At 43.2% G+C, this 27,237-nt stretch overlaps 1 protein-coding gene across 3 annotated transcripts in view; it reads right to left on the bottom strand.

Annotated features, from left to right (window-relative positions):
* BRINP2 (BMP/retinoic acid inducible neural specific 2) overlaps positions 1-27,237 on the bottom strand; it is a 289,957-nt gene that overhangs the window by 5,907 nt on the left and 256,813 nt on the right. For 2 of the 3 annotated variants that reach the window (XM_088461919.1, XM_088461921.1), the window contains one exon: positions 14,301-14,523. In XM_088461919.1, the coding sequence (XP_088318045.1) occupies positions 14,301-14,523 (223 nt within the window). The remainder of the gene's footprint in view (positions 1-14,300; positions 14,524-27,237) is intronic. The other variant, XM_088461920.1, reaches the window with a different exon arrangement.

Genomic DNA, 27,237 nt, shown 5'->3' with positions numbered 1-27,237 from the left:
ATGCAGCGGCTGCGTTTATACCTAGTCCTGTTGTGCCTTATCTGTAACTTTGTACATATATACATTTTTAAACTAATTACTGTGCGGTTAAAGTCGCATCCCGGTGACTCTGGTACAGATTGAGTAGTGTTTCGCTGTATGTACAGTGCTAATAAGATGCAAATGTGAAGAAAAAATTGCTACGTTACACCACTCGGCACATCTCGTACCACATGGTGTAGTGAGCTAAGTGTATGAGAACACATCTGAACCAAAATTCAGAAGTTGTCATGTCTGGGAATGTGGTTCCCATCAGGGTCTGACTGCCCATCTCACACTTCTGGCAAAGATGGGCCATCGGCGTCAAACCCTGGCCGAGCAGCTCCGCCTCCCGGCGCTCCGCTGGGCCAGGGGATACTGAAAGACGGGGGATGAGCCACGAGGCCAGTGCCTCGCGACTAACGTCACGCCCCTGTGAAACGAGGTAACGCCCCTTTAGCGGTGAGGCCACACCCCTTTTGTGCATGCGAACATGGGGACTGCCAGGGCTGGTCAGCAGCCCCAGTCCATCCCTGGTTCCCATTATAATCTACTACATTGTCCAATCATGGAATGGATACATGGCCACAAATATATTAATCTGAAAATTGATCCCCACAAATCCTATAAACAGAAACAGTGGTGAGTGTGTCAAGACGCGTAGGATTACTGGTAGCCATGTGGTTATGCAGGTTTTAGGGAATGAGGTTTATTTGTAAAAACTAAAAGGTTAACTGCATGTGCTATAATATGATAAAAGGTTAATCATCTTTTTTTATCGAGCATGTTGAGTAGACATCAGAATACCTTTTGTAGTGTTCTATGTTGCATAAATCATATAACAGGTAACATATAGTAACATCAATGGAAAAGCTGTAGCATTGATCTATTTCATACCTCCCAACAGACTCGACATTTAGACTCCAAAATGGGTGGGGCTTATCAGAAAGCAGGTGTGACCTACCCTGAATGTGGGAGTGGCCTGGTCAATTAAAGGAATGGATGGTTTGCATGGATCATGGGAGGGACTAACTTTGGCCCAATGTTTTTCCGCTTTAGCAGGCAATTCAATTCTGCACAATGGTTGTGAGTTCCAACAATTTTGACAGCAACTTGCAAACGCCACCATGGAATAGGTTTTCTCGCACCACTTAGAGGCGAGGGATGTGTGCAGTCGCACATTGTGACCACACAGCGTTTGGAGCTGAATTTCCCCCAACGTTTGAGTATGGTATTTAATGAGATGAATGCTGCAATAAAGACTGGCTCATCTGTGAGACAATATACAAAACAGAACAGCACAGACACCATCTGCATGGCAAGAACAAATCATAGTGGCTAAGGAAAGTGCTAGTGGCTATATATATTACAGTAAACTTGGAACCTCTGTGGGTATGTATATGGTAAGCTTAAGCTGTCAACACATGGAAACCACTCGTCACTACAACCAACAAACGCTGGAACCCATCTAAGCATTTTTAACCAATTATTCAGTATAGCATAAGAACAATCAAATCAGAACAATTTGGCTATGCTTGAGTGATAGCAAATTGCTGTTCCAAAGAACCAGGCAGACAGGTGTATTCTTTTGTGATGGGGTGGTTGTAGGTTGTACCAGAATCTGGCGTGGCGTATAATTGGAACATGAGCTTTTGCGTGCCTCATTCGTAAGTCACTTTGTGGACATTTTATTTAATCTTGATTGTGCTATAATAAGAACATTTGTGATGACCAGAAATATATGTTAAGATGTTTTATTGTGATATATAAAATATTTCATATATTCCATTTAGATTATATGCCTTTATTCACATAACACCATAGAGAGCCATTTAACGTCTATTTAGTACAGTAATATAACTTGCTGTTTAATCCCTCAATCCTATAGAAGTACATATACACTTTTTATATATATATATATTTATACTATAGGTAGCGTCCTTATATTCTATATAGCTACACTGGCTCTTATTCTACTAACCTTACGTGTTTTGTTTTTCTTTTTTGTGGTTTTGGATTTTATTTCTGTTACCGTGTCTTTATGGGTCTGTTCATTCCCTTTTAAGCCTGATATTCTTTCTCCAATCTCCCAGGCTCAGTGTCCATGAAAATAATAATAAAAAAGTCATATTTCTCCGACAGCTTCAAAGGGCATAAATTCGCCTCTTTTATCTTGTGCCACAGAACGCATGGAATTAGTGACCTGACCAGTCAGCATTTTCACTAAAGCTCAGAGTCAAACTTTCTCGGCTCAAAAATCAACCCTTGACTTTTACTGACAATGGAAAAATGACAGCAGCAAATAGAAAGTGGTTTAGCTGTATTATACAAAGTAACAAAGATTTAACTATACAATTTGCTGTTGTATCGTTTCCTAAGCGAACATTTCCAGTGTCTGAACAAGTCGCCCTTTGATATAACATGTATATAGTGATAAGGAACGTCTTCTTGAGCTGTCCCAGGAAGATGTACTTGTTTGTTTGGGAGTAACTACTATAGGTGCAAGGGGTCCAGCTGCTATGGGGTCCAGAGTTTAGGGGGGCCCATCTTCCTTTACAAATTACATGTGTTATATACATTTTTCACCATTGGGTGGAACATAGGAGCCCTTACAAACTTTTGATATGGGGCCTTTAAATACCTAGTTACGCCTCTGCTTGCTTATATATATTGGGGGAGAGGACAAGGTGGCAGCCATTTTAGTTTTGGCTAAGAACATTTTAATGAACTTCTCTCTGTAACCTGACTGTACGGGATTGAGAGCAAGCGACGGGATTGGAGGATTTGAAATGCCTGTGAAATACCTCGGTGTCTGACAAGAGGGAGCTGGAGAGAAGTGAGATGGAGATCCCTGATGTAGAGAGATCATGGGAGATAGTAAAGTCAGGAGACACTATGACAATCCCCAGGTACTGTAAGTGAGTGTGAACTCATGTGCAGTACTTGTGGGCACTGTCAATCATTTATTATATGACTAAGTGTGTGCTGGAGGAGTTTAATGAAGGAATGATCTGATGCTCATTTCTTATAACACCAGAGATTTGCAATAGCCAAAATAGCGTGAGCCTTTTCTATTCGCTCATCCAGGGCCATAGCTAGGGTAGTGCGGGTGGTGCCATCGCACAGGGCACCACAGGTCAGGGGGCGCTGTTTGGGCGGTAAAATTTCTGTTTATTATCATTCTTGCTTGTAGCTTCCTCTTATTTCATCCCCAACATCTCCTGGCCTCTCCTATCTCTTCCCTGGCCCTTCCCCATGAAGTCATGGCCCTTTTTTGGGTGCATTATGTCCCTTTGAAAAATGAGGGGGCGCCAATGCTCTTTCTGGCACAGGGCACCAAAAAGTCTAGTTACGGCTCTGCGCTCATCCACATGGCTTTGGCATGCAAGAGACACTTAGTTCTCCAGGACAAACTTGAGTAAAGGCCTCCATACATCAGCGATGTGGCGATCCAGAGATGCCAAATTGTGATTGGCAGATTGGTGAAATTTAACATGTAGAATTTCACCGATCCTGCGATATATCGTGGAACGGCATTTCCAATCCGATCGCGGCAATCCATCTCTGATGTATGGGGCCCTAAACTTACGTCTTCTTCTTAATCAGACAAGAAAAAGAACAAGGGCTGGATGGATAGATGGAAAATGTCAAGTACAAAAAAATGCAGTACATGTGATTCCTGTATGGGAAAGCAGGTCTGACTAATTGTAGCCTGCTGTACAGCTGTAATTTATCCCTCATGTGCTGAAGTTTGCTATACAATATTATTTCACTAGGATTTTCCAATCCTTTAAAAAAGCCCCAGTCTTAATATAAATGATATAATTGGTCAGTACTTACCTAACATACAACAAACCTAATATACAATGTGATATAATTCAACACAATAACTAGATGTAGACACAAGCCATCAAATTGCAGAATTATCTTCCTACTTATTGAGTAATGAGCACCATTATTTTATTAGTCAGACCTATATTTATATCTACTTACAATGTTTTTATTCATAATGTTGATACCAGAAAGATCACCATTCATGACGTCGACATGGTTAAAATGTTGACACCATATATGTCGACACCTGGAAATTGTCGACCTTGACAGAATGTCGACATATGAAATATTGACCTTGTGAAAATATCAACATTTGCATTAGGCTTAGGGCCTAGGGCTAGCGTTAGGGACACACTCACATTAAAAAGACACTGTTTATAATCCGACCGTGTTATGCAGCTCAGGGCTTATGGGTGCACTAGGCTCACTGATGTGCTACTTTTCTTATTAAACAACATAGAAAGAACCAAGTGACATATTTATCCTTGCATAAACTGTATGACTGCACTTCAGAAAATGATTTCCACCAGAAGTTGCCTCACTCCGCTTTAGCTATTTACAAGTTCCTCTTTAAAGGTGAGGGTGATTACATAATTAAGTTGTAATTAAAGCGGAATCTAATTGTGTCTGCCATGATGATATATTCCATACAGTAGGGGTTCCTCAAGGGAAATGACTCCTTCTTAAAAAGGTCAGAGGGAATTAATTTTTTTTTAGAAGAATTTGAGAGCAATTAAATGCTATGAAAAAAAAAAATACATTGAGAATTGTCTAACCTGCAATATGCAGTGCTTAGCAGGCGGTGTTGTATAGTGAACATATGCTTAATGGATGAACAGAAAGGTGAGATGCTCCCAACCCAGAATGCTTTGCTGCGGTTGCTAGGTGAAATATAGCACTTGTTTTACTTTCCAGTGCTGCACCTATGAGAAGTGTGCATTGCAAAAAACATTTTCAATTATTCCATGGAAAAGGTCATGATAGAAACGAACTTCTCTTTACTGCCCACCGTTCAGTAGTAACAGCTGTACTGATAACTGCAAAGTGAGACATTGAAGTATTTGTTGGGTTCTTAGCGATATCTTATGCTCCCTGAGCGATATCGTCTAGTGTGTCCCTGGCAGGGTGTGCTCAATGTCGTTCATGACATTGAGCCATACTTGCCGACATTCAGCTCCCTCCTTCCGGGAGGGAGCTGAATGCCTGCATTCTGCGGGGGTCGTGGCCAGGCTATGATGCCATTTTGGGGGCGGGGCCAGGGGCGTGACTGCACGATTGCGTCATCGTGGCCCCGCCCCCTCTTCACAATGCCAGGAAAAAGGCATTGTGAAGCAGGGGGCGGAGCCACGATGACGCGATTCAGCTCGAATCGCGTCATCGGGCTCTCCCGCTGCGGGGTTTTTTTAGTAGTAGTTCGGGGGGTTAGGCGGCAGCCGGGAGGCTTGCCTGCCTTTCCGGGGGGTCGGGAGCGGCACCCGATATTCGGGAGGCTCCCGACCAAATCAGGAGGGTAGTTAAGCCTGCATTGAGCACACCCGCTGAACGATATCATTAACGATATCGTTCAGCGCCCGGCTCTCTCCCCCATTCCCCAACATGCAGCAACCTGACAATATCGTCAGGTTGGCCTGCATGTTTGCCCGATGAACGACAATGACGAACGACCCGCGGGAAAGCGCATCGTCGTTATCGTTCATCGTTTTGGTGTAAAAAATGGACGATATATTGAACGTCCACTTTATTGCCCAGTGTGTACGCACCTTTATGCAATTTCTGATTTGTTTTGTCCACTTGTTGCCTGTTTTATACTGACTAGACATCTCATTCTAGACTTTCCAACATGGCTGAGATGATATGATCTACAGTATTATTATTATATTATCATCATCCACACATATTGCAACAAGTGCCCAAATACTGTAGACAGTATTGCCTTGTGTGGAGGCAGCTTAACACTAGAATTGCAAAGTGGTAACTAGAGGATTTAGGGGGATATGTGTGCTAATCAGATTCTAGCTATCATTTTCTAGTCTAGTACATTCTATAAAATGATGCATGCTTGCCGACTCTCCCGGAATGGCCAGGAGATGCCTGAAAACGGGTAATGTTCCTGGCCGAACGCAAGAGATAGCAAGTCTACCGGTCTGGCTGCCACCCGCCAAAAATGCCTCCCACCCTCTCAACAGCTGCCCACTTAACAAGTAAAAGTGGGCGGTCTGGGGGAGATGACACAATTCGTGCTGAATCGCTGGAAATCTCGGCATTGTATAGCAGGGGCGGGATGACATGATCACACCGCCACAGCCCCGCACCGGCACCAAGGCAGCCAGAAAACGGGCAAGTATGAAATGATGACTATATTATGATTCGTTGCTATGGGTAACATGTCCTCTTTAAAAGGTTGATACATCTCACGCTTCCTTTGTTGTCCACAGAAACTAATCAGATTCTAGTTATGAGGGAGCATTACTAATTTTTTAAAACAGTTATTCATTATGAGGATTTACTAAATAATATGATGCAAATTCAGGACAAATTTACTACAACACATTAGCCAATCTAATACCAGCTTGTACTGTACTTAAGTGCATATGACTAATGAAAGCAAATGCCTGACTGGTTGCCATGGGATACATCAGATGTATGATTTTTGTGCCATGTTATTCAATTAGCCTTGGTAATAGAAAGAATGAAATAAAAACTAGCTCCCCGCATCCTTTAATTCCAGGCAAATATTTTCCACCTCATTTGCAGTTAAAATAATTTAGCATTAATGAACACAATGGGGCCGTTTTCAACAGAATGATGCAGTGCAGAGCTGTACATCTCGTTTAGTGCCGATGTGGCCGCATTTGCACCCAGCATAATGTGCATAAAATTGCCCATTTTCCAAAGAGGCTCTGAAAGCTGCTGCTTCTCTTGTTCCTATGCACAAACAAGTGGAAAGTTAGAGCCAAACACTGTCTACTTCTACACCTGGACTTCCCTTCTTGTTAATCTGAACTTTTTCTGATGTGTTACCTTACATGCCGCACATTGGAGATCACTTACAAAACTGCAAATATGACATCACAGGGTAAATGTACTAAAAAGCTTCTTAAAAAGAAAATTGGAGGTGTTGTGTTATCCATAGCAGCCAATCAGATTCTAACTATCATTTTCTAGAATGTGCTAGATAAATGATAGCTACAATCTGGTTGGTTGCTATTGGCAACATCTCCACTTTTCCATTTTTAGAAACTTTAGTAAATCTACCCCTTAGTGGATTCTATATGCCTACAGTGCCTTGCAAAAGTATTCACCCTCCTTGGCTTTTTACCTTTTTTGTTACATTACAACCTGTAATTTTTATTTTTTTAATCTGAATTTTATGTGATGGATCTGCACAAAATAGTCTAATTTGGTGAAGTGAAATTAGAAAAATATATATAAAAAAGAATCTTTATAAATGAAATTCTGAAAATTGGCATGTGCGTATGTAATCACCCCCTTTGCTATGAAGCCCCTCAAAAGTTCTAGTGCAACCAATTACCTTCAGAAGTCACATAATTAGTGAAATTACGTACATCTGTGTGAAATCTAAGTTTCACATGATCTGTCAGTATAAACACACCTTTTCTGAAAGGCCCCAGAGGCTGCAACACCACTAAGCAAGAGGCTTCCCATCATGAAGACCCAGGAGCTTTCCAAACAAGTCAGGGACAAAGTTGTTGAGAAGTACAATTCTGGGTTGGGTTATAAACAAATATCCAAATCTTTGATGATCCCCCGGAGCACCATCAAATCCATCATCACATCATCAAATGGAAAGAACATGGTACCGCAAAGAACCTGCCAAGAGAGGGCCACCCACCAAAACTTACAGACTGGGCAAGGACGGCATTAATCAGAGAGGCAGCGCAGAGACCAAAGGTAACCCTGAAGGAGCTGCAAAGTTCCACAGCAGAGACTGGTGCATCTGTGCATGTGACCACAATAAGCCGTACACTCCATAGAGCTGGTTTTATGGAAGAGTGGCCAGAAAAAAGCCATTACTTAGTGATAAAAATAAGAAGACACGATTTGAGTTTGCCAAAAGGCATGTGGGCGACTCCCCAAATGTATGGAGGAAGGTGCTCTGGTCAGATGAGACTAAAATTGAACTTTTTGGCCACCAAGGAAAAGGCTATGTCTGGCGCAAACCCAACACATCCCATCACCCCAAGAACACCATCCCCACAGTGAAACATGGTGGTGGCAGCATCATGCTGTGGGGATGTTTTCCAGCAGCAGGGACTGGGAAACTGATTCGAGTCGAGGGAAAGATGGATGGTGCTAAATACAGGGATATGTTTGAGCAAAACCTGTTTCAGTCTGCCTGTGATTTGAGACTGGGACGGAGGTTCACCTTCCAGCAGGACAATGACTCGAAGCATACTGCTAAAGCAACACTCGAGTGGTTTAAGGGGAAACATTTAAATGTGTTGGAATGGCCTAATCAAAGCCCAGATCTCAATCCAATTGAGAATCTGTGGTCAGACTTGAAGATTGCTGTTCACAAGTGGAAACCATCCAAGAGCTGGAGCAGTTTTGCCTTGAGGAATGGGCAAAAATCCCAGGGGCAAGATGTGGCAAGCTCATAGAGACTTATCCAAAGCGACTTGCAGCTGTAATTGCCGCAAAAGTTGGCTCTACAAAGTACTGACTTTAGGGGGGTGAATAGTTATGCACGCTGAAGTTTTCTGTTATGTTATCCTAAATGTTGTTTGATTCACAATATTAAAAAAATACACAACTTCACAGTTGTAGGCATGTTCTGTGAATGAAATGATGCACACATTCAAACAATCCATTTTAATTCCAGGTTGTGAGGCAACAAAGCATGAAGAATGCAAAGGGGGGTGAATACTTTAACAAGGCACTTATTTGCACAACTGCGCTAATTTGTATCCGCACTCTTAGGACCTGACTCTGAGTCGGCCGAATTTGCAGCCACTTTTCTGTTTGGCCGCGGTAGCCTGCCTGTGGAATCCTAACCCGCCAGCTGTTTTTACGTCTGCAGCTGCAACTGTCATCATTAGTATCTGGGCTAGCACGTATCCCATGCTGAGTGCAAAAGATCCGTCTGAAAGAGGTGTGCAAATTCCGTCCACGCTCTACGATCGAGCATGGAGACAGGCATAAACACCCAAGATACTCCCACCAGATGGAACAGTTCTGTGCATTCATGTGGTTACTGCCCAGTTACCACCCAGAAATGCCAATACTACAGATTCTGTGATCGGTCGATGGATAAATCCATCCATGCATGCTAGCGAACTCCAACTGTGTGCGTATACCTGATCCGGCGCAGATTTATTGCTTTGGCGCGAGCACAGTATGTTGAAAGTCGCCATATCCCACCGCATTTAATCTTGCATCGGACTCAAAATCAGGCCCCTATAGTGTAAGATGGTAACATTTGGCATCTATTGATGGGAGGAGCTGGATGGATTGGGGGGGGGGGGGTTGTCCTTGATAAATACAGGCTGGCAACAAAGGGTGCAATTCAATTCTGTACGACATGTGTGGAGCGCTGCTGGCCTGGTTGGCAACGGCACTCCATGACCAATATAGTTTCTTTTCTTCCCTGTGCTCCATAGAGGTGCATAGGAAAATAATGAAGATTGCCTTCCATTTTAAATGGTAATGTGAAAAGCTGGACAATACAGGGATGTGTTGCGGCACAACACTCTAAAATGAATTGCTTCCAAAAGATTTAAGTGAGATTTAAGGCGTGTTGAGCTTCTCCAGCTTCTTTAGTGAGGACAGACGATAGAGCTTTTCTTCTTGATGACAAAGAAATTGAATTTTGCCAGACTTCACAGGTGATGTTGAGAATCTGCTAGAAGAGTCAGGAGCACAGATGGTATGGGAAGACTTTATTAAGGTCACAGGTGCAGGGATCAATGTACAGTATATTACATTCTAAAGATAAACTCTGTGGCTGTAATCCAGACAGGAAAGGTAGGATAAGGGAAGTATAAAGCTGTATAGGTAATGCAGGCCACCAGCAGTGACAATATTTAAAGTCACAGGAAACAAGACTGGCATATCACTGATATAACAGATACTGTACACTGACAATGCTGATACTGAGGATGCACAGGTAACAGTATTGTATAAATGTGAACCATACAAAGCCAGGATATCAAAAAAGAAGTCCAACAACACCCGAGGCCAAGCCCATAGCAAAAGTTTGTAATGGCCCCTATGTACCACCCAATGGTGAAAAGTATATATAACACATGTAACCTTGACAAGGAAGATGGGCCACCCTCAGCAGCTGCACCCCTTGCACCTATCGTAGTCACGCCCATGCCAGGGGATCCAGAAATCCACAAGATCAGGGTGAGTTAGAAAGGTTTTCCAATATATCAGTCAGGCATTCCAGAGGCAGGTTGAGCAATGACAGTATAAACAGGTCTGAAGAGAAAGTACCTTTGAAAGGGTAGCAGTCAGGAATAATGAGAGGCAGCTGGAGAATGGGCAGCACAGACTGAGCATGCTCAGGGACTTAAGGCCCCCATACATCAGCAATTGATTGCAGCAATCGTGGCAATTCTGCAATCGATTGAAAAAGGGAAAGATTTTTATACACAATCGATTGCAAATTGCATGATTGTTGCAATCAATCTCTGATGTATGGGGGCCTTTAGAGGAATAACTGACAGCTGAAGAACTGCGCACTGGGCATGCTCAGGCATAGCAGACAACTGAACGCTTATCACAAGTGCAGGATTGTGACTGCGGTCCTCGATTTATTTCACTTTGACGCCATTTCCTCCTTCCAGGTGCACTTTATAAGTGAGTGCATTATAACTTTATGACATAAATAAGGCAATAACTAGGGAGGGAAATTGAAAAGTTCAAATGAAGTGATAGGCTGCACATTCACATACACTGGAAAGACACGGGTCCTGCAAATTTAATCTGTCATGAATTATAATTGAGATAGTCTAGAGCACAGGTTCTCAAACTCGGTCCCCCAAACAGTGCATGTTTTCCAGGTCTTCTCACAGAATCACAAGTGAAATAATTAGCACCGCCTGTGGAACTTTTAAAATGTGTCACTGAGTAATAAATACACCTGTACACCTGCTGGGTGACCTGGAAAACGTGAGCTGTGTGGGGTTCTGAGGAGTGAGTTTGAGAACCACAGGTCTAGAGCAGCGGCATCTCCTTACCTGTCTGGCCAGGGGGTCTGTACATCATAGGATAGATCATCAGTCTAGGTAACCCTCTCCTCCCTGTCATCCCTGTGATTGACAGCTGATGTCACCGGAAGGCGGGGCTTAAGTCCAGGCGACCGCAAGGAGCGGAGCCTAAATAAGGCGCGTGGATTAAGCCTGGAGCTGTTGGCAGACAGGCTGGCTTTTAGGGGCTGCATGAGATAGGAAGAACTCTCTCTGCTATTCCAGTCCGGACTGGCAGGCCAGCCCAGTTGTGATGTCAGCCCAGACATATTGAGCGGCCGATTGGTAAATATACCAATGTATGGCTTACCAATTATCCGCTCTAACGGCGGATTGGTTTACTGACCGATCCATCATCTAAATGTGTACCCAGCATAAGAAAGGTATCAAATCCATTGTGAAATTATAGTGGTGAATATGCCATCAGTTACAGATGTGTCCACATACATCTATCCTAAGCTCGTTACAAGTCGCGCTACACATAATGCTGAATGCTCGGTAACGCTAAGAATCTTTTTCATGAAAATTTTTACATTCAAATGCGTCTTATTCGCACAGTGGTGTGAAGTTAGCACAAGCAGCTTCTGCTGATTAAAATGATATGCAGCATGCCTATGCTCTGTGTGCGTCTGCGGGTGCATCTGCATGCGAAACACAACGTTCCAGTGTTACAGACGCTGACACTGTAACGCAGCATTGCTCATGTAGATACACCCGCAGGGGGGGCCCGCACAGCCTGCACCCATTATACATACGCCCCTGCCTTTACTACTACTTTCCACTACTGCTCTCTTTTACAGTTAAGGGGCATATTCAATTGGGTACGTTAATTTTTTTTTCTACGGTGCGAGAAATTGTGGCGGGGTTTTTGGTCATTAATCGGGCATGATCATTTTAGTTATTTCAATAGGACTTGACACAGCTTCTTTCTTGCAGCTCCAGAGCAGGTGCAACGTCCAATTGTTATTTTAAGGTAAATATGTTGTTACTTGGTTCAGAACCCCTGTGACACCCCCCCCCCAATGATCAATTAGTCAATTATAAGTTTTCAATTAGGTTAATTGGGCACATAATTACATGTGTTTTTTGGGGTGATATTCTGCAAAGTGCAGAATAATAGGTTAAGAGACGTGGAACAGGAATATGGGGGTACTGTATGGATGAGACAGCTGGGAGTTACAACTGTTTTTTAACAAATTTTGAAAAGTGGCTCAAAAATCACGTTACAGGCATTTCTATGCACCCTAAAAGTAACAGCAGCATTTATTTTTATGAAAATAAATAGCTTTCTTTCATTTTTTCACTACTATTGAAAAATGTGCAAATCAGCCTTTGACACATTTTAAAAGTGCAGAATATTTTTCTTTGGGACAGTAACAGACATCTATACTGTTATTCCAGATTTATTTGCAGGGTCCAGTCCAGGCTGATTTCCCCATTTTTTTGCAAAATTTACCACAGGTTTATGAAGATGTTTTTGCGGCCAATTTTTTACAACTGGATAGCGAAAGAATCGGGAGCACGCATAGTCGCAGTCATCGGAAATTGGGCTTCATAGACGCGTTAAGTTTTGCCACAAAAATCTTGTGTAAAATTAAATATGTCCCTAAGGGATATATTCATCATCACTTCATTTTCAAAAAAGCAGGAGAAAATGCACATTATGAAAATTAAGTTATCGGGTTATTCATCAAGAAGGTAAAGCAGGAGATATCACATATATCCCCTACTTACCTTCCTCTCGCAGAATGGCCCGTTGTCCCCATACACTAGTATCACATATATCCCCTACTTACCTTCCTCTCGCGGAATGGCCCGTTGTCCCCATACACTAGTATCACAGATATCCTACTTACCTTCCTCTCGCGGAATGGCCCGTTGTCCCCATACACTAGTATCACAGATATCTCTTACTTACCTTCCTCTCGCGGAATGGCCCGTTGTCCCCATACACTAGTATCACATATATCCCCTACTTACCTTCCTCTCGCGGAATGGCCCGTTGTCCCCATACACTAGTATCACAGATATCTCCTACTTACCTTCCTCTCGCGGAATGGCCCGTTGTCCCCATACACTAGTATCACAGATATCCCCTACTTACCTTCCTCTCGCGGAATGGCCCGTTGTCCCCATACACTAGTATCACAGATATCTCCTACCTTATCTTCCTCTTGTGGAATGGCCCGCTGTCCCCATACACTAGTATCACAGATATCTCTTACTTACCTTCCTCTCGCGGAATGGTGGCCCGCTGTCCCCATACACTAGTATGGGGACAGTATTTATCAAGCTCCGAAAATATAATATTTTCGGAGCTTGACTGCGGGAGTATTCGCCATCTTCAGATGGCAAATGCTCCTGCTCCTGCATCGCAACCGGCTCCTTCCCTATGGGAAGAAGGTCCGGGATGCGAAGAGGCATCCTTTAGGATCCCTCCGCCCCTGTCCGGCTCCTTCCACCGTACTTCAAGGCTCTTGTGCGCATGCGTGACGTGTAGGTCGCGCTTGCGCACTCCAGTCACTGCTCCGACAGGAGCAGTGAAAGGATTCACTGCTCCGAAAAGAAGCAGTGAATCCACTAGCGGGGGCAGCTGATTTCACATCAGCTGTCACTGCGCCGGATCAAAGATGAATTGCTCCGGCAGCCGCGGCGAGTTAGGATGTTAATTATTGGGTTCCGTTCGGACCATGATAATTAACATGATGAATAGGCCCCTATGTGTTAAAAGTAACTGTACCATTCTTCATCGCAAACACAAAAATAAAATCACATAAACAGTGCACACATCCAGTAGTCAATGACTAAATAGTCAGTCTTGTTTGCTTGATTTTAGGATTTGCAATTACATATTTTTCATACCCTGATAATGCCCCAATTAACGCAAAACAAAACTTAGAACCGTTATTCTGTTTGACACTTTAACCCTATGAAATTCATTGTAATGCAAGATGCAGGGAGCTCTGTCCTCTGAATAACTTCTCAAAATGTCAATTATCACACAGGGAATGGCACAGATAATAGCAGTGAGCACAATCTCTTTAGTTAATTGTGGTACATTACTGAATTTAGTAATACACAAGTTTGGTTATGTAAGAATGCCCAATAAAAGGTACCATTTCTTTATGTTTATTATTGCACTCTGAAATCCTTAAACAAGCACTACCCTTCCAGAAGCTGGTAACAGAGCAAGACAACCAGTGTTTGCTGACTAGTGTATGCCCAGGCACTTACCTATCCCGCAATAGTGTGTACTGAGGCTGACGTAGGCAGTGTTTACTCAGGTTAATCAGACGACGAATTTGTCGCTGAGACTTGGATAATAGCTGCTTAAAGCCCACGATCAGCTGGTCGTAGCGTCGGGTGAGGTGGAGATCTGCATTCCAGAGTCTGGAAATAGTTGTAACGTTAAGGAAACGGTCTGTAGGTAAGTTCTTCAGAAATGACCGGAATTCTGCTGTAACGAGATTATTAACAGTTATATAGCGCACACATATTCCACAGTGCTTCACAGAGAACATTTCAGTCCCTGTCCCAGTGGAGCTTACAATCTATATTGCCTATCACATAGACACGCATACACACGAGGGTTAACACACAGATCATTTCATCAGTTATAATTGTTATATTTACATATATTGAGGAGTGTTTTTGTGTTACCGTTTTCTTGGTCATATTTTTGCATGGAATGTAATAACATAGATTAGAAATTACATTGACTTCCTATTTTTAAGAGACGTACCACATATTCTTAGATACCCACTCCCCAGGAATGTTCATAAGACTCCAAAACCAGGGGGCAGTCTCCCAAAGACCAAAGAGATCAGTCTGATTGGAAATTCAGACGCAACCCTTTTTCATCAGTTGTGCAGGTATAACCCTCTGCCTGCAAGTCAGCCTTAATGGCAGCCTCTAATTAAAAAATAATGACACTGCTGGTATGCTGTGTTGCACACAAGCTGTTATAATATAGTATGGGCATTGATAGTTTAATGTGTTACTGTAAGTGCTGCTGATATATATTTTTCGGCTGTATAAAACTAATAATTAGGGCTACCAAACATCTGGTAAACCAGAACTGACAATCTTTAAATAAGCTAATTTAAAGAAAGGTATTGAAAATTGTCCAGGCTTTCATTTAATTTCTGGTGAGCTCTGATTTATCAGACATTGGGCCTGATTCAGACCCTCTCGCAAGCGGCCGCTCACTCGTACACGGCCGATGTTATACATTTGCACATGCGTATGCATCGCGCGTGCGCGAACTAGTTTGAGCGATCGGGAAGAGCTCGCTCGCCCAGCAAAGACAGCCCAGTGGAATGAGTGACAGGAGAGGCCGTTTGTGGGTGGTAACAGGGGCAGGGCAGTAGTAACGGGGGAGTGGAGGTGCGAGCGCAGGCGTACCTGAGTGTTTCAATGCCTTTTCAGAGGCGTGCATAATTAACAGGCAGCGTCATAGTACACGTCGCCTGGCTGGTTTTTACACTGAACTGCTCGCAGTGCCTGCGGTAGGATAAAGGCATCCGCAAGCGCTGCGGTCAGATCCGGTGGAACCCGATGTACCGATGGTTGTATATACTTCCTGGAGATGACGTTCGCTAGTGGGCGGCTAAAGACAGGCTGGTGGCGCCTATAAACACAAAGTGATCGCTCGCCAAGACATAGTGGGCGTGCTTATGCCTTGCCGTGCGATCGCCTGCCTTTACGTCACTTAGCTGAATTTGCCTACGCTCGGAGTGAGAGGCCGCATCTAGCGAACAGGTCTGAATTGGGCCCATTGTGTTCTGATTGGTTGCAGATGGGTAATCAGAACATAGGCACTGCAGCAGAGAACAGCAACCGCAGCCAATCAAAGTTATGCAGCCACAGTTATTCCAGTAATCCGATTAGAGTAGAGTGGCAGCAGCGAATTAGAGCAGAGCAGCAACTGTGCAGTGCATGTAGAAAAGAAAGTGCTGGTGGTAGGGTTTATACCATTGCTGCTGTTACAGAAATCATCTTGTACTGTTAAATAAACAGATTGCAGACTTCTTCCACTTGCTATGGTAGTAGCCAGTCAGCTAAAAGAGGTGGCATTACTGTATACTGGCAATGGGTGGCATTACTGTATACTGAAACTGACGGTATATTGTATACCAGAGATGGGACATATACTGGCATTGGGTCTGTATAATAGGGCACACACTGACACTAATTTATAATGCAGTGGGGCATACATTGTATGCTAGAATGGAGGTACATACCGGTACTGAGGTACATACTGTATACTGGCACTGACATACATACTATATACTGTTATTGATGACTTTTTGGCACTGAGGAACACAATTGCGCTGGTGGTATACTATATGCTGGCACTGAGATACATATTGGTGCCGGTGGCTTACTGTACACTAGCACTGAGGGGTATATTGGCACTAAGGTGCATATTATATACTGGCACTGGTGGCTTACTGTACACTAGCACTGAGGTGTATACTGGCACTGAGGTACATATTATATACTGGCACTGAGGTACATACTGTAACCTAGCACTGGTGGCTTACTGTACACTAGCACTGAGGTACATGTTATATACTGCCATTGAGGTACATACTATAACCTGGCACTGGTGGCTTACTGTACACTAGCACTGAGGTGTATACTGGCACTGAGTCACATGTTATATACTGCCATTGAGGTACATACTGTAACCTGGCACTGGTGGCTTACTGTACACTAGCACTGAGGGGTATACTGGCACTGAGGTACATATTATATACTGGCACTGAGGTACATACTGTAACCTGGCACTGGTGGCTTACTGTACACTAGCACTGAGGGGTATACTGGCACTGAGGTACATATTATATACTGGCACTGAGGTACATACTGTAACCTGGCACTGGTGGCTTACTGTACACTAGCACTGAGGTGTATACTGGCACTGAGGTACATATTATATACTGGCACTGAGGTACATACTGTAACCTGGCACTGGTAGCTTACTGTACACAAGCACTGAGGTGTATACTGGCACTGAGGTACATATTATATACTGGCACTGAGGTACATACTGTAACCTGGCACTGGTGGCTTACTGTATATTGGGCAATGGAGCTATACTGTTTGGTGGGGTGACATTACCATAGTGTGATGTGACTTCAATATTTGCAAAATCCTAGCACAATGCAAAAACAGTGTCACACAGGGTCTGTTCTATGTAAGCCTTGTGCTCCCTACAGTAACATCACAGATTCGTTATTCTTTAACAATACTGTGGACACCATTCTTATAAACAGAAAACCCTAAGGGCTGTCTTGGTAAATTGTCCTCCAGTGCCTGTTTAAATATGCTTTCCTCTGGAAACAGACAGGTCACCTTCACCATCACTTCGGGTAGATGGGAGAATATGCTAAGCGATAGTTTAAGCCACTTATAACATTTTATTGATAGTGTCCCAAACAGCATCTACACGTCTATTAGTCTGAGGCCTCTTTCGAACTGTAAGTGGCAGCTGTCTCCTCAGCATCCCTACAATTTCAGTCACATCAGCAAGCTAGTGTAACCATGGCAACAGCATCCACAATATTAGCAGGACAGATGCTGCATGCACAACCTGTCAGATGCTCTGGGCCCTTTTGCTGAGTAACAAGGAGCACCGTAGGAGACAAAGTACCTCTTGAGAACTCCACAGACAAAATGCAAACACTATTTAATAATGAAATTAATGTAAACCGAAATGTATAGTCCCTTGTTTAAATTATGCATATCATTAACCAATATACAGTATAATCTTCCAAAAGATAATGTGTCTGAGACAGGCAGTGACTATTATAGTCTCAGGCTAAGACACATGGTTTTCATACATTTTAAATGATTCCCAACTTCAGACGACTTTTATTACTGGCATGCCCTCCTGTAACATATTCAATATGCCTTAACGTTCTGCCCTTTGTCTTGGCTTTTCAGCCAAATTGTTATATCATTAAGACCATTATGTAATTTCAATGTACTGGGATATACTGAACAGAAAGTTGTTGTCTGGATACAACATTTTATTATTATAATTTATTTATATGGCGCCACAAGTGTTCCGCAGCGCCTTACATAGTACATAAACAAATTATTGACAAGCGACTTACAGAACAATACAATACAGGACCAGGACATGGATAATATATATTGCTACATTAGCGACCATAACACCCAGATAAGCAACAGAGCACAAGCAACCAAGTGTTAGGTGCCCTAGTGGTGAGTAAGCAGATGAAACTAAAGTAGGGAGAAGCACAAGAGGGTAGAGGGCCCTGCTCGTAAGAGCTTACATTCTAAATACAACAAACATAGGGGTCTATTTACTAAGCAGTGTTAGGAGACAGAGTGAAAAGTGATAAGTCAGTGATAAGGTGCCAGCCAATCAGCTCCCAACTGTCATTTTTCAAACACAGCCTGTGAGATGGTACCTTATCGCTGACATCACTTTTCACTCTGTCTCCTAACACTGCTTAGTAAATAAACCCCATAATCTGTTGCAGAGAGCATAGCAGACCCGTCACCCAGTGCAACAATATGGCAGGATACAAATTTGTCTGATGATATAAAAACATGACTGCAAAGCACAAAAGATGATTAAATAAACGTTCCAGGTGTGCCAAGCAATGTAAAATTGCCTGAAGGTTCACCAGTTCCTTTTAACTACTTTTTGATCATCTTTTGCTGCCCTACATACAGCAAGACTAGATTGTAAACTGTACAGTGTAATGCAAATGGAAAACAGGTACTGTAATTGTTCTGGCATTTCTGGTTACAATTCATGATAACTTGTACAATTCTCTGAAATAATTGGTTAGTTCAGCGTAATCTCCTTATGTCCACGTTCATCTTCAAAAATGTTAACAGTGAAGCCCTAAAATTAAATATATTAAAACTTTTCTTTATAAATGGTGTGAGACGCTTAATACTGTCCCCAAACCAATCTCCACCACTTTTGTCAGAAAATGTGCTAACACAATTTTCTACTACAAGATTTCTCGCAAACATTTTATCTCTCACGTTTGCCAAATTCTAATGTAACTATTTTCCTTGCAAAAATTGCAAATGCTACAAACACAGATGCAGATTTTCTTTGTCAAGTTTGATATTTCGGTACAAACAAATTCAGACAGCAAATTCTTACAGGAGAATTTAAATCAGGGTGTATATGTCTCCAATTTTATGCTCTACTGGACCGATGTCCTGTTTCTAAAATACAAAGAGGCACATTCACAAAGCAGTCTGATTCTAGTATGTTACTCTGCAGAGCTTATTAATCAAACAGGGAGATATTTTTAGATGTTAGTAATATATCCCTTGGAAAGCGTAAAACGATGTCTTAAAATGTTTTGTCGGTTGTGTGAAACATAATTCGCTTTGGTGAATATATGAAATTTTTTACAAAGAAATTTTTTTTAACTGTAATTGAAACACTTGAAAATGAATCCGAGAGATATATACAGTATTTGACTGTTTTAATCAGTTATCCGGTGGAATTGTTTTTGAAGATAAAGGTGTATATTCGTAAAAGGTTCTTAGATACATAAGTATCAGCTGTTTGTGTAAAGCTTATTTTCTGGTGTCTAGAGAAGCATCTGGTTGATTAAAGGTATATTAATTCTCACATATTGGATTAGATGCATGACGCCTACTTAAAAATAGCTGACAAACTTCTAATTTTTATGTTCACCAGTTCCGAATACAGCCGCATCTAACGGTTTTTTCACATACCGCACATGCGTCACATACATACAGCTTTGCGCACGTACACAGGTTTCAGAGTGGTATTGTACATTTGTCAGCAGATTCCAGGCGTCACCTAAACCCCAGCATTCCCGCCCTCCGGCACCAGAGTAGTCTACTGTCACCCGTCATCGTGATACCGCTCCTCCCTAATTGAGACTCTTGCTCCTTATGGTTACGCTATTTCCTTATTGTTTCCACTTTCCACCCGAGCCTTCCCCTTGGATGACGCTCGTTGTGGCTCTTATTTTCCTATGTGATTTATTTTTGTTTTTTCCTGCCTCTTCTAGACTGTCTGGTTATCATTGATATGCTATCATTAATTTGATAATTTGTTCTCAAAGAATTGTTTTTTTTGTTGTTCTACATATGTTTGCTCTTACAACAACTCCTTACATTTATGTATCATTTTGCTAAGGCCTTAGGTTCCCATAAGGGGTTTCTCCTCTCAAATTGCAAATGGCCTACCCCCCATGCTCCCTGTACTTATTGTACTTTACTTCACTTGCTAGGTTTGTCACTATTTTTAACTCTTTAAGGGTTCCTTTGTTTCAGGGTTCGGTCACCCACTCTGATCCAGAGGGTCGTTTTCTTATAGTGGTTGGCTCCCTGCGCTCCATTACTGTCACCTTAGTCTCCGTATATGCCCCGAATCAGGGACAGGGTTCCTTTTTACTCAATTATTTGGAAGCATTGAGCGACTTGAGCATGGACATCTTATTATAGCAGGGGACTTTAATATTACCCTTAATTCGGATCTTGATCGATCCTCTCCTCCTGCCCAAAAGTCCAATACTCCTTCATCCAAAGACTCCCTGCTCAAACAGCATTATCTATATGACTCTTGGCGACTCAAAAATTCCAAGGCTAGGGATTATTCCCACTCCTCTGCCCCCCACCAAATATATACATGCATCAACATAATTTTTGTTTCCCACTTGCTGACTTCCATGACTACCCAAGCTAGGATCTGTCCCTTTTCATGGACAGATCATGCAGGTGTTTTCATTCTCCTCAACTTACTTCAACAATACCCTCATCCTCGTATGTGGCATCTAGATGACTCACTTTTACCTAATCCAACAACTTTTGCTACCATCAAACAGGCAATCTCTGATTATTTTTCTGCAAATTCTTCATTAGATGTTGCGCCTGGGGTAGTGTGGGAGGCCCATAAGGCCACCATTCGTGGCCAATTCATTAATTCAGCATCGGCTGCTCGCAGGAGCGCAACTGCAGAAGTAAATACCCTTGAACAGCAACTATCTGCGCTCCTAGATCATCATAAGCATAACTCACCCTCTGATTTGTTAGCTGAATCAATCCGGGGCCAGCTTAATACTCTGCTTTCCTGGAGAGCAGCGTCCATTTTGCAGAAACTCCAGCAGCACTTTCACGACAAAGCCGACAAGGGCGGATTCTATGTTGGCCAGAAAGTTTAGGCAGAAATGTGCCCTCAACTTGATCGATAAAATCAAATCACAACATACTAACTCCCTCACATATGACCCTGCTAATATTGTTCATGAATTTAGAGAATTCTACTTCTCATTATATACTCTCCTGACCTCTTCTCATCAGGTTTCCTCTAATTTTGGCGATCTGGAATCATATTTGGCTAATACCCCTTTCACCATACTAACTTCTGCCCAACTTTGCTCACTTGGGGGCCTATTCATCAAAACTAAATGGCCCGGTAACCATGCGGAAACGCTAGTTTACATATATTTTAGTTACTGGGCCATTCATCATCAGGGGTCCGAAAAGAATCTCTAGCTCAAAGTTTTCGGAGTTTGCTTCCGGGAACAAGTGCCATCTTCAGACGGCGCTTTTTCTCGGATCCCCGCTCTTTCCTATGGGAAGGAGTTCCGGGGATGCGAAGAGGGTTCCGAGCGGATCCCTCCGCCACCTCCTCACTACCGGCCCGGCAGCTGTGAGCATGGGTGACCCGAGGTCACACATGCGTAGCCGGGATGACGGGTAGGAGTTAAGTAACGCAGCAAAATCTGTATCTGCAGGTAACTGAGTGACCAGCTGCTTTTCGGAGCAGCTGTCCTTGCACCGAAGCAATGATGAATTGCTCCGGTGTCACGTTTACCCCGATGCGAGTTGGATACTTTAGTATCCCTTGCAGCGAGATGATTTCTTAATAATCAGAGGCCATACGATGAGGACATAAGGATCTTCTGCCCCTGGCCCTGACGTTTATTCTGCCCAATATTATAAAAAGTTTGCAGAGATCCTAGTTCCTCACTTAACAAACTTCTTTAATGGGGTTTTGGAAGGGGCGTCCTTTGATTCTGCCACAACACACGGAAACATTATCATGGTACCGAAACCCGGAAAAAAAGACCACTCGCTTTGCTCTAGTTATAGGCCGATTTCCCTACTAAATGTGGATTTAAAGCTATATGCCAAAATTTTAGCCAATAGATGAAATCCCCTTCTTTCTTCCTTAATTCATCCTGACCAGGTGGGCTTCATCCTTGGGCGTCAAGCCTCTGACAACACTAGTAGGACTATCAACCTGATACACACTATCCATGAAGGCAAAATTCGTTCTCTGTCATTAGATGCTGAAAAGGCATTAGATCGAATTTCATGGCAGTTCATTTATTGGGTTCTTGAGTCGATAGGTTTCTCTGGCAAATTCCTACAGGTTATATCGGCTCTATATCATTCCCCTTCAGCCACTGTCTCTGCTCATAGTTTAACCTCGGTTCCATTTAAATTGTCTAATGGTACACTTCAGGGATGCCCCCTCTCACCACTTATTTTCGCCCTCATTATAGAGCCTATGGCTGCTAGAATTCGGGTTAATCTAGAGATATCTGGGGTTCTTGTTGGTCCACGGAGCATAAATTGGGTGTTATATGCGGATGATGTTCTATTGTCCATAACAAATCCGCTCATCACACTTCCTTCTACCCTAAATGAACTTGAAATGTATGGTCACTTCTCTGGATATAAAATTAATCTTTATAAATCAGAAGTCCTTGACTTCTATATTTCTCAAATACTATAGATAAGGCTTCATTAGAATGTTATTTCACTTTCAATTGGTGTCTTCAGAAGATTAAATATCTAGGTGTTTTCATAACCAAAAGTTACCACCAGCTCTTTCAGGGTAACTTCCAATACTTACTGTCGCAAATTAAGTCAGATCTTGCTTCGTGGTCCCACCACTTTATTATGTGGATTGGCCGAATTAACACTATTAAAATTAATATTTACCCTAGAGAGTGGGTCCAACTGGAGGCAACAGCTCTCGAACTGATTTCTCACGTTTTCCTTCAATGGCTCACTCGGGCTTGTCGCCCGAAAAAAGGTTTGTGACCACCTCATCATCCCCCATTCCCTATCATTATGGGACTGAGGCCTGATTCAGAGCCGGATGCTCTGACAGAGCGCTCGCTCTGAATCAGGGCCGGCCTTCTGTTTTTTTAGAGCGCCTCCTGGCCGCTCGCATAGCTGTGGGTGACCACCCACAGCTATAGCGAGTGGCCAGGAAGATGGTCGCGATGGTCAAGACCAGCGCGGCTTGCGACGAGACCCTTGTGGTAGGATCTCGTGGCCGCAAGCCCAAGAGAGATTTTGGCTCTAACAGAGCCGAAATCTCTCCCACTGACATCACTCGTGATGTCAGTGGGGCCGCCCCCAAACGGAGGCGTTCACATGGGAACGCCTCTGTTTGGGCAACCACTCCCCCGACCCGCCCACCAAAGGGGGCGTGCTGTCACTCAACATCGACCGCACGCCCCTTTTGGTACGAGACCCGGAGCGACGGTTTGCCCGTCGCTATCCGGTTCTCGCGCATGCGTATGACGGAGCCAGCTCCGTCGTGTGCATGCGCACTGGGCCACCATCGACCCGCTTGCGAGCGCATAGCACTCGCGAGCGGGTCTGAATCAGGCCCTCTATTTGTTCATTTGGCCTCTCTCCATCTCCCACCCCAATTATTCCTCTGTTTAACTCCCCAGTTTTCTCCCCTGGACTACTCCCTTTAGCTTTCTCTCCTTGGCTAAAAGGTGGTATTAGATATTTAAATGATTTGACTACAGACACCTCCTTTCCCCTATTTTCTGATATTCAATTTTGGCATTGCCTCTAAAAACTTTTTCCAGTACCTGCAGCTCCGAAATTTTCATGACAAAGTTAAACATCGCCTTGCTCTTCGCCCCCTGACTCCTATTGAAGTGATGTGTTTCTATCAGTCTTCCACTGCCGGCTTGATCTCAAAATTTTATTCTGAACTATCCTTATCATATGCACCTACTCATGAGCTAGCTTGGGAGCGAGACCTGGGTGCGTCCCTAGATCCTGATGACTGGGTTGAGACTATCCGGGGTGCTGCCTATAGCTCAATCGGCATTACGATAAAAGAAAATGTCTATAAAATGCTCTATAGATGGTACCTGGTTCCCTCTCGGCTAAAAATTATGTTCCCTGATGCATTTGACAGATGTTTGCATGACAGCACTTTTGAGGATTCGTTCCTTCATATCTGGTGGAGTTGGAGTACCCTAAACTTGCCAGTTTCTGGTCAGAAGTTAAGAATTTGATATTTACAATTCTTCAAATTTCAGTACCTCTAGATCCTAAATATTTTCTCTTACCTCTTGCCATGCCTGCTGCCACCTATCATCGAAATAAGTTAATCAGGCACATTACATCAGCGGCTACTTGTCAACTGGCTGCTGACTGGAAGCAAATATCCTCCCCCTCCCTGCAGATGGTAATAAATAGAGTCTGGCTAGTCCAACGTATGGAGTTTATGACCAGTATTCTTAATTACTCAATTACTTAACTTCTTAAATCCTTTAATAAGGTGTGGGGCCCATGGTAGTCCTTTTTTAATGCTCGTTCCCCTTTCACTTAACTCTTCCTCTACCTCTCTTATCTTTCTCCATTCCACCCCCCTTTTTTTCTCTCTCTATCTCTCATTGGCGGATCTAGCCACACCGCCTCTTTTCTTTTCCTTCCCCATATGTTCTTTTCTCTATTTAGATTTTATTAAAATGGATCTCACAGTAACATTGGTTTGAGTTACATATAAGCTAGCTGTCTGACTGTTTGCTGTGTAATTATATTTAATTGTTTAACCTTTATTTTGGAAACAGTGTATTGTGTTGTTTCTTAATAAACACATATTTAAAAAAAAAAAAAAGGGATGTGCATATAGTCCCATGCGCATTCAGTATTTGGCCGTGTTCGGACCTATGTGCCTTTCAGAATCAGGTACAGTATCGGAGAGTTCCATAGCATACATTTCAGTAAGGAGATTCTGGGGTAGGAGCCTGACCAGACACTTTGTATTATAATTTATTTATTTTTATATATTTATTACCACTTAATTATATAGCGCACACTTTACAGAGAATATTTGGCCATTCACATCAGTCCCTGTCCAGTGGAGCTTACAATCTAAATTCCCTACTACATGCTCACATGCATACACACACTAGGATTATTTTTATTTTTTTTGTTTGGAATCAATTAACCTACCTGTATATTTTTTGGAATGTGGGAGGAAACCGGAGTACCTGGAGGAAACTCACGCAAGCACAGGGAGAATAAACAAACTCCACATAGTTAGGGCCGTAAAGGAAACCAAACCCATGACCTCAGTGCTGTGAAGCAGTAATACTAACCGTTACACTGTCTGTGCTGCCCGAAGACCCCACTCCCTCTGTTAAAGATGTGATTCAAGATATTAGATCCCCTTCTGTGTCACGCCTGTCTGTCTGCCTCTCCCCTTTAGAATGTAAGCTCTCACGAGCAGGGACCTCTTCTCTCATGTGCTTCTCTTGACATTTTCTTCTACTCTTTACTCCCCATAAGGGAACCTGTCACGTGACTGCATCTGAAGCATGCCCGAGTCTGACCCCGTAACGAACGCCATCTTTAGATGGCGTTAGCCGCTGTAACCTATGAGCTACTTACCACCAAAATTATCAGGAGAGTACAGAGTCCTGAAATAGAAGTGAAATGATCGCATTAGCAATCAGTTCACCTCTTACACATCTCAGGTACAGGGGACCTTATTCAGAGGCGGCCGTACGGACTACGACCGACACGGCCGCCTCGATGTTTGGCCAGTGCGCATGCGCACGAGGGAGCCGGCTCCCTCGTGCGCATGCGTGAGACCCGCTACGACCGACAGCGCCGGTCGTAGCGGGTCTCTTTCCAAAGGGGGCGAGCTGTCGATGTTGAGTGACAGCTCGCCCCGTTTGGAAGGCGGGCCGAGGGGGTGGCAGCCCAAACGGAGGCGTTCCCATGGGAACGCCTACCATTTGGGGGAGGCGTTCTATCATCACAAGTGATGTCAGTGGAGAGCTTCCGGCTCTGACAGAGCCAGAAGCTCTCCGGGGCTTACGACAAGTGAGACCCTACCCTAGGGTTTCGTCGTAAGCCCCGATGGTCGCGATGGTCTCTGACCATTGCGACCATCACCCGAGCGGTCGTTAGAGCTGTGGGTGTAAACCCACAGCCTAACGACCGAAACAGAGGCGGGCGGTCAGGATGCAAGCGGCCGCCCAGTTTCTGAGCGACCGATTGCATCCTCCGACCGCCTCTGAATGAGGGCCAGGGTCCTTTCAGAGCCCTGTCCCTGCGAGTCATTAATGATACATGTGTGCGATCCATTATTCTTATTGCCATAAATATAGCGCCGTTTAGAAATGGTAAATATCAAGTCTAAACCCCCCGTAAATGGTAAATTGGACTCTATATCCTGATAGAAGATGTAGCTTAGACCTATTAATGTCATGATTAATAAGGTCTATTATGTTAGCGAGGGTCACTTAAGTTCAATATAGATCAGCTTCTATAGTTCTAAGTCTCGTCTTTTAATTCCTTGAGGAGTATGTATGTCACAATACTAGCATATGAATGGCCGTTTTGCTTGTAAAAATTCCATCACTGCTTTGTACAGAAAGTTGAAGTTATGACCTTTAATGATTAATGAGTCACCATCATGTCGTACTATATGTCAGCTCTTCATTGTTGAGTCTTGAACCAAAAACGACACTTCCTTCCGAATCAATATTTTGTGTCAATGATATGGAAAAAAAATCCCAAAACAGTAGAACATCTGAACCTTGTGACTTAGAAGTTCATCTTCTCCATACTCATGTTCATTGTGTCCTAGGTGTTTCTCTAAGGCAGTGGATCCCAAACTTTTTTGAATCACGGCGCCCTAGTGCATCAGTATTGTTTTCACGGCACCCCTAAGCCAAAAGTTTGTGATTGAGAAATTCAGAAAAAAATTTAGTGAAGTAGTACAGTGAAGTAAATTGTGCTTACCAGTCATCCTTGGGTTTGGTTATATAGTGGTGGACAGGTTTGAGCTGCTATTTGTCCACATATTTACATTAAAGAATTGGACCACCAACCTGAGGCACCCTTGCAGAAG

Source organism: Taudactylus pleione, unplaced genomic scaffold (genome assembly GCF_031769625.1).
Source record: "Taudactylus pleione unplaced genomic scaffold, aTauple2 ptg001123l, whole genome shotgun sequence".
Lineage (NCBI taxonomy): Eukaryota > Metazoa > Chordata > Amphibia > Anura > Myobatrachidae > Taudactylus > Taudactylus pleione.
This window is presented reverse-complemented; position numbering and strand designations above follow the sequence as displayed.